The 8,825-nt window shown below is 34.8% G+C and overlaps 1 protein-coding gene across 1 annotated transcript; it reads right to left on the bottom strand.

The window, feature by feature from the left end:
* Positions 1–2,293: 2,293 nt before the first annotated feature.
* LOC149264715 (disease resistance protein At4g27190-like) lies at positions 2,294–4,274 on the bottom strand. Its single transcript, XM_089400512.1, has 2 exons — positions 3,911–4,274; positions 2,294–3,795 (listed from the first exon to the last, which is right to left on the bottom strand). The coding sequence occupies exons 1-2, from the start codon at positions 4,272–4,274 to the stop codon at positions 2,294–2,296; spliced, it is 1,866 nt and encodes a 621-aa protein (XP_089256638.1).
* Between the last annotated feature and the right edge of the window lie 4,551 nt (positions 4,275–8,825).

Here is an 8,825-nt window from a genome sequence, read left to right as displayed (position 1 = left end):
TTTGATTTGAGGAGTTACCTCCTGACCTAACAAAAGCGAATAACCAAAATATTCATAACTAAAATCAACCCAAATTTGTGAGCATTGCATCTCCATATAACTAAACAACTACAAATTTATGGTTGTGCAACATTGTCATAACCCATTTTCAATTAATTTTTTTAATTAAATAGCAAAAATTTTCCATTATCCTATTGAAAAGTGTACATGAGCATAATCACCATTATGAGAAACAAAGAGAGCAAGATCTGTAGGAATGGAGGTTGTCCTAGCTTTTTTGCCTTCATTTCCATGCACTCATAACTTATACTATTAATCACATTTTTAAAAATCCAAAATTTTAATTAAAAAGCAATATCACCTGCATAAAACAATAATTTTACTTATATAGCATGTCTCAAGAATTTTTTTTGGAAATTCAAATTTCAATTATCAAAATTTATTTGTATTTCACTTTTCTTTTTGAAAAATACAAAAAAATAACATTACTCAAGTCATTTTCTTCTAATCTTTTATATATATTAAAAATATTATATAATTAATCTAAAAAAAATATTTTATCTTTATAAAATAAAAATAAAAATCTAATTAAAATAAATATAATGTATAATTAAAATACATAAAATAAATTCATTTTATTAATATTTTTTATTATTTATTGATTTTTTTTCCTAAATCTAAATAATAATACCATTTTAATATATGGTACTTTAAAGTTTATACAATCATTAAAATTAAATTATATTAGAGATATTGATAACTCTTTTCTACATTTATAATATTATTAATGAATTGAAAAATAATTTTTTTTGTGTTATTTAAATATAAAAAAGTTCAAAACAAAAACATAAATAATTAATCATATATAAATATTAATGAAAAAATAAATTACAATTATTAATCATGAATTATAATACATATAATTTTATAAATATTTATATTATTTTTTTTTAAAGAAAGTAAAATTCTCATTCCAAAATTCATCATATCTCCTCACCAATACTTTTCTAAAAGTATTTCTGTTTTGGTAATCAACATTGTTACCACTACTAGCTAACTTCCTTTTTTTCATAATATAAAAAATAACCTTTTTTGTGTTGTTTTTTTCTATTCTTTTGTATATACTAATTTATATTTTTCTAAAAGTATTTCTGTTTTGGTAATCGACATTGTTACCACTACTAGCTAACTTCGTTTTTTTCATAATATAAAAAATAACCTTTTTTGTGTCATTTTTTTCTTTTATTTATTTATTTGATCTAAATCAAATTAAAAATATACATTTATAAAAAATAAAAATTTTAAAAGATAAAATTTCTGATTAAAATAAGTATAATGTATAATTAAATATATAAAATAAATAATTTGTATTAATATTTTTTAATTTTTTCTCAAATTTAAATAATAATAATATTATAATATATCATACTTTAAAATTTATAAAATCATTAAAATTAAATTATTATTATAATATATCATACTTTAAAATTTATAAAATCATTAAAATTAAATTGTATTAAAAATATTGATAATTAATTAATTTTCTAAATTTATAATATTATTAATAAATTAAAAATATGTATTTTTTCTTTCTCTTCACATATGATATATAAATATGAAAATGTCTCAGACAAAAACATAAATAATAAATTGATGAAAAAATAGATTACATTTATTGATCATTGATCATAATACATAGAAGTTTATAAATTTATATACATGTCTTGGAGGAAAAGGTAAAACTCTCCGTTCCAAAATTCACCACCATTTCTGACAATTTCTACATCTATTCCTTGCCAATACTTTTCTAAAAGTATTTCTGTCATGGTAGTAGACATGGTTACCACTTCTACATTTGGATTTGTTCTTTTGATTATTTCAAGATTCTCTGAAATTTTTGAACAACCATACAATCTTATACTATGAAGGTTTTTAAGATTCAAATAACCTTTTTGCAACATCATTAATGCTTCACATAGCATTAATGTAAAATTTTCAAGTTTGGACATTGCACCTTCTTGTAGAATTGGCAACTCTTCTAATTCATCTAACTTAACCATTGAAAATGTCTTCAACATAGGAAATGCCCCCATCTCTCCAAATTCTTTAGGAATCCTTTTTAACTTCGGACATTGTACAATATCTAATTTCCTTAACCCTCTAAGATTTTGCAAATGTGAAAGTTCTTCTATCATATGACAGTTACATAATTTAAGATGATTTAAATTTTGAAACTGAAAAAAATTATTTTCCATTTTAACTATGTTAAACTTCTTCAACTTTGACATATTAGTTAAAAAGTTGTGAAGCTGATCTTCAAGTGCAATGTTTCCATCTGAAGCATCCTCCCTAAAATGCCCTCACAAATTGTTTCTCCATTGTCCTCCAAACTCAAATATTTGAGTTGTGTTAAATTCCCCAGGTCGTTAATGGAAGCCGCTTTTTGACCTCTTTTAAACACTCGACGACTCCACGCACTGCTCGGAACCGTGAGGTATTGCAAAGAAGTGAGCTGTGATATGCCATGCGGCAGACATTGCAAATCATCGCAATTTGCAAGGTCTAGATACTTTAGTGCTCTCAACTTATGAATGTCCCACGGTAATTCTGTAATTCCAGACCGATAAATATCAAGGATTTGGAGATTTACAAGTTTGGAAACAGATGCTGGTAACCTTCTGATTGGCACGTCCACTAATCTTAGGCATGCAAGTTGTTTCAAACAGCCAATACTTTCAGGCAATGATTGGATGGACGTACGACTCAAATCCAGAACCTTAAGAGAGATCATGCTCTCAATCACCCCTCTTGGAATTTTTCCCAAATCTCTGTTTCCTTTCAATGTTAATGTGTAGATTTCTGGAGCTCTGAAAGACTCTGGAAGAAAAGCCAACTGGTTGCCAGTCAACAAAATTCTAGTGCGTGCTAAACATTCATTTGCATCCAATGTTCTGAGACCCTTACCTACGCCACAGTAGAAGCTCTCTTGCTGCTCAGCAATTTGTATTCCCCAACTGCGCACAACGTCGTGCATCCTGAAATATTGCACGGATCCATCAATGTCTCTCACTGTCGGTTCAATCAAACAACGGTCTGCTAAATTGTTGAGGTAGATTCTTCCGATCTGGAATTGGTCGTGGCCAGCCTGATTTTCCAGCAGTCCTTCTCCTAACCACAACATAGTGATGCCCTCTGCCCAAATCATTTGGTCTTCCGGAAAAGAAGCAGCTAAGTACAGAAAGCACAATTGAAGAATAATGTTGTGGTTGCCCAGTGCGTCGTAACTCAACCTGAGGCAATCATAGACTTCGCTGTTGGCGTTTGACAACCTGTGGACTGCCAAGGCCCATTCTTGGGCATCAATAATGCCTGCCATTGCCCTCCCTACTGCTTTGATTGCCAAGGGAAGCCCTCCACACTTTGTACACACAACCCTCGCCTTTCCTTCGTCGATGTTTGCTGGCAGATTTCCACTGTTATGTGGAAAAGCATGATAAACAAACAGCCGCCAACTATCATCCTCCATCAAATCGCCTAATTTAATCAATGTGGACTTATCTGCATTAACTCCCATCTCCAGCAGCGTTTTCTGGTTCCTTGAACTCACAACAATTTTGGAGGTGGAATGGTCGGTTAGCCGGAGTAGACACAATTCCTCCAGCAATCTGCGACCCTCCTCCCATACATCATCCAGGAACAACGCAAACCTTTTCCCCTGCATACTCTCATGCAACCATATTTTTATGGCTTCTTCATTCATATTTTGATCTGGATTTATGTTTGCTTGCATGATTCCTAAGATTTGGGAAAGATGGAGACTGTGAAACAGTCAGCCAAAGCAACAATCCATGGGAAAATAAACCCCTCACCTTTTTGCTATTGAAGACGGACTTCAGGAGGAGGGTTTTACCAGAACCGCCCTTGCCAAGCACGCCAATGCACGAAATGGAAGACTCACCCTCTGCCTCCATGACTGACTTCTCTAGTGCTGCAAAAGCATTGTGTTGCCCCACGATAAGGGGTTCGTTGATGAAGAAACCTCTTGAAGCATCAGGTTGGGTGGGCGTTGCAGAAGTAGAGGCTCCAACTGGAGAGGCGCACAACTCTTCGATTCTTGCAAGTCTCTCTTGGAGCTCCTCATTTTGGACCATGTTAATCAAAGGAACTGATTGGAGATGCTCTCTGATATCTGAAATCAAACGAGTAATCCTTCTACTCGTTTTATAACGAGAAATCACGTCATACTTAGCGATTGTACTGCATTCTTGCGCCATTGCTGATGCTGGTCGGAGAAGCGCATCCAGCTCAAGCCATTTATTAACAGCTGAGGGTCTCATCAGCTTATTGTTGGTTTGAGGATTTGAGATTTTCTTGCTATTTAATTCTTAAAAGGGAGGGGCTAGTTCCCACTCAGAACCATTATAGGGCCTAGTTCCCCATGTTAAATATGATGCTGATAGTTGTCACATCAAAATCAACATATAACCAAGCTGAGTTCCCAATGTGAAGCTGATAGCTGTCACATCAAAATCAACATATAACCAAGTTGTCACATCCACATTCGCATAATACGCTGCTGCGCAGCTACACCATGGGGTCAAACCCGGGCGGGGTGCGAAGTACGGAAATTCCTATTTCCACCACTATAGGAAAGTTAATGCACCCTCACATGCAAGGGGAATAGTGGGTGCTTTGTTACTAACATGCCAAAGTCAACTTTGGCAGAAATATAAATGCAAGGCACCCACTATTCCCCTTGCATGTCAGAGTGTATTAACTTTCCTATAGTGGTGGAAATAAGAATTGCCGCGAAGTACCGACTTCCTCGACCGCTGCATCATGCACTTGCTATTTAATTGCAAGCGATAGTGCTGGATCTCCTCGACCGCTGCGTCATGCACTTGCTATTTAATTGCAAGCGATAGTGCTGGATCTCCTTCAACTTTGGCTCAATTTCCATTACCAGGCGCTTCAAATTGGCCAATTCTTTCTTGCAACGGAGAGCAATGTTAACGTGACCGATAATTTGGTGGATAGCCATGTTTATGCCCACACCAATAAATACAGATACGAAACCAGGATCACCCATGATAAAAAAAAATGTTCAACTCCCTTGATAGCACAAAATAACAAAGCCCCAGAACGGTGAATATCAATATTGAGAAATCTCGAAATGAAAAATTCTCTCCAGCTAATGAAATCCTCAACCAATATTAACACTACAAGAGCAGAGCCTTGTAGAAGGGAACCAGAAATTATGTAACTAAAAACCAACCCGGGATTGTGAACACTAATGCTGAGATTTTGTAACCTATAACTCTCATACATTGATAGATAGGACCAAAGAATTGCACACTTATAGTTGTGAAGCAGCGTCATAGTTAATTTTTGTCATTTCAATAATGAAAAAAAGATTCTTTCAATTTTTAAATTGTGATAGCTTGTGCGGTAAGGTAATGGTTTTTTATAGATTTTGTTTAGCTTTGATAGAGATTGAAAATATTAATATTTTTTAAATTATTAAATTTAATTATATATTTAAAAATACATTTAAAAAGAAAATCACAATTTTTTACAATAACTTATTCCCAAAAAAAATTATCACCACATTTTAATGCCGATTATGTTTTTTTTCCCTCAAAGTTATGGAAATTCCAGCTATATTTTGAAAAAATCTAGCAAGGATTTTTGTGAATCTATATAAAAGTTGTCAAACTTCATAATTTTAGGTGCCTTAGAGGTTTTTGATGGTGCTAAATCTATTTCCACCATCAAAAACATGATTCAAACACTCCCTCTATAAGATTTTTTGAAATTTTTTTACTCCAATTCTAGCCACTTTTGACTGTCCAAGCAATTCCTCTGCCTTGACTCCCATTCTAACCCATAAAAGTAGAATACTTCTAATATTTTAGACTACTCCATCTTTTATTTCTCAACAATTTGTTGTGTGACACTCGGTAAGAATTTTATCAATTTATATGCTAGTTTTAATTTATTCTTATTACAATTATTATTTTTTATGAACTTTGAAACTAACCATGGTTTATCCAAAGGAATATAGTGATTCATACATGGTTGAGAAAAAAAAATTTGAATATTAGAAGAAAAACTTTTAATATATAATTAAATAAAACTCTCCAAGGAGTTAGGTCACTTATAACTCTCTTCTTCCTGTAAAAAAAGACAATTCCAAGGAAGGCAGATCATTTTTTATGAGAAAAGATCATGAGGAACAAAAGGAGAGAAATCAAGGAAAGTGAAAGTCTCACATAGGATATTGTGCAGGTGAACAAGTCTCACACAGGACATTGTGTAGGTGAGCATGACGCTACAACTTCTGAGGAGTTCTTGAGCTAGACTTGGGCCAGTAGAACCCTTGCAGAATCCTTGCAAGTTGGGACTCTAAACCGGACCAATGGTCTTGAGGTTTGGAGGTTGGACAACTTAGGATTAATACCTATACTGTTTGGACGAGAGGAAGCTCAGGGGGAGACTAGACGTCATTGCCAGCCTCACGGTTGGTAGGAGAGACTTCCTGGTTTTGGCAAGGAATTAGATAAGTACATTTACATTACTGTATTTGTTATGTTTCTTTTCTTTTAAAAGAATAACATTTCTGACTGAGGAAATAAAAAAAGAATTGGATGAAGAGTACATCTTTGTATAGAAATAGAACTGTATAGTATTACTTCATAGCAACATTTCTGACTGAGCAAATGAAGAACAAAATTGGATAGTATATGTCTGGTTTTAAAAGAAATTTGAATTGTACTTCTTGTATAGAAATAGAACTATACAGTATAACTTTGTATGGAAAAGAAACGAGACAGAGGAAAAAGAAAGAAAACAAGTATAATGTGGAATAACAAATCTTTCATATATTACTAATGAGCCTAGATATTGCAACAATAATGTTGCAACTCCCAGGGCTACCAGCTTTACTTATCAACCCGGGATTCATACAAACTTGGAGGTGATAGTGCTATATGCACAAGTAGAAGTGAAGGTCCTGCCTGTTGTCACTGCTTGTCTAGCAAGAGACCCCAGAGGTTCCAAGCCAAACTTCCTGTTTGTCTAGCAAGAGACCCCAAAGGTTCCAAGCCAAACTTCTATAGGGTCATAAGAAGCTTAATTCTTTGATGGAAGGAGAGAAAACCTATTCTAAGAGAGAGCTACTCTACTGCAGTAATGAAGAAAATATCATGGAATGCTAAACTTACACCATAACCTAACTAACCAATTAAACAGCTATGCTAAGCAGAATTGTTAAATTTACACTAATCTAATGCTAATTATCTAAGTTGTAGAAGTAAAGAGCATCAAAACTAGACTAAGGTGTAACAAAGAAACTTAGGCTAAATCGGATTTCAAGTGGAAAAAGCAATCGGAGGTCGAAATCAGTGAAAGGAGGACATGAGGGAGCAACAATGCATAAGAACCGTTGGATCAGTCGGGTGAAAGGAAAATGAATGGTAGAGATTGGATCGTAGGAGGTTACGTAGATAGATGGGCGAATAGGGTTAACTAACAGGATAAACGGTGGAGATTATATTGTGGCGGTTGAGTGAATAGATGAACGAACAAGGTTAGCCGAAGATGGAAGGCTGAGAGTATATCGCGAAGGCTAAGTCAAAAGATGGATGGATAGGATTAATTGGCAGATGGACGACGAAGATTAGATCGCGGGCAAAAGAAACGTGCTAAAATGACAGAGCGAGTTTAGAGGGTGGTAAGTTGTTTATCGCGTGCCCTCAAAGTTGTAAGTGGTTTTCTAAAATTTTGCGTGATTACCCTAACTGGGAGACATGTAGCACGGAGAAACCACTCTCATTATGTGCCCTCTGATGAATAACGATCAGACAAAAATCCACACGATATCGCACGATAGCTGTCAGATCTAGCGAGGCAGATCAACGATGGAGATTTGACCGAGCTAGTTGGCGAGCGAGTGCGCGATAGCCGTCAGATCTGATGAGGAAGATCGATGATGGGGATTTAAAGTGCAAAAATTCACATTAAAAGTGAATTGGGCAGTGATTGGGAAGGTTTGTTGGTGATCGGACGACGAGGAAGCGATGTAGGAGGAATGCGTTGGAGGCGGTTTCAAATGAAAATGACAAAGAAAACCAGTGCGGGTGAACAAATAACTACATTAAATAGTGAACTCCATAGCCCATGTGAGAACTAGAGACTGTGTTTTTGGGGTTGCTGGAGTGTCCCTTCCTCAAGTCATGGTCCCAGAGGGAGGAGATGAGGTCGAGACACCTACGCATTACCTGATGGTGATTTTTTTCCTTTAACTAACCTATGAACTGAAAGAAGGCATAAATGAAAGTAAATTAAAGCACACTGCAGATGAACAGAACCAGAAAGCTACTTCAGCAAATAACCAATGAGAAACCATGAATCTATTTAAGCAAATGAACAAGTAAACCAGAAATCTATTTAAGTAGGTAAACAGAACCAGGAAGCTACTTAAACAAATGAACATAACAGAACTCTATGCTAGCATAAATGTACAGTAAAGAGGAGTTGTCGCTGCTTGGGTCGGGCCCTAACCCAAGAGCTTCAGCCCTCGAATTTAACTCAGAGTTGGCTTAAACAGAACTCATTCTTATTGTAGAAACCATGGATTATAGAGCAAACTTTCACAAGTTTTTGCAACTCAGAAATAAAACAGAGTTTTACAATAGAAGTCTGAATCCTACTGAGGTCCTCAACCTCTCTATTTATATATTTGAAGTTTATAACGAATTCCTTCCCATTAGGGAGGCTTGGCCTCTAACTCAAGAAAAACTAGTTTGTGTCACTTTCACTTGCTC

This window comes from Pinus tabuliformis, chromosome 6 (genome assembly GCF_031772625.1).
Source record: "Pinus tabuliformis cultivar Carrire ecotype Pingquan chromosome 6, CPIR1, whole genome shotgun sequence".
In the NCBI taxonomy this organism is placed as follows: Eukaryota; Viridiplantae; Streptophyta; class Pinopsida; order Pinales; family Pinaceae; genus Pinus; species Pinus tabuliformis.
The sequence above is the reverse complement of the archived record's forward strand: the minus strand, read 5'-3'. Positions and strand labels throughout refer to the sequence as shown.

Bases quoted from the DNA above. Each gene is read 5' to 3' on its own strand.
- LOC149264715 (XM_089400512.1), bottom strand. From the start codon at position 4,274: ATGGCGCAAGAATGCAGTACAATCGCTAAGTATGACGTGATTTCTCGT. The intron at 3,796-3,910 runs GTAAAACCCTCC...CCCAAATCTTAG, and splicing joins GCTTGGCAAGGGCGGTTCTG to GAATCATGCAAGCAAACATA.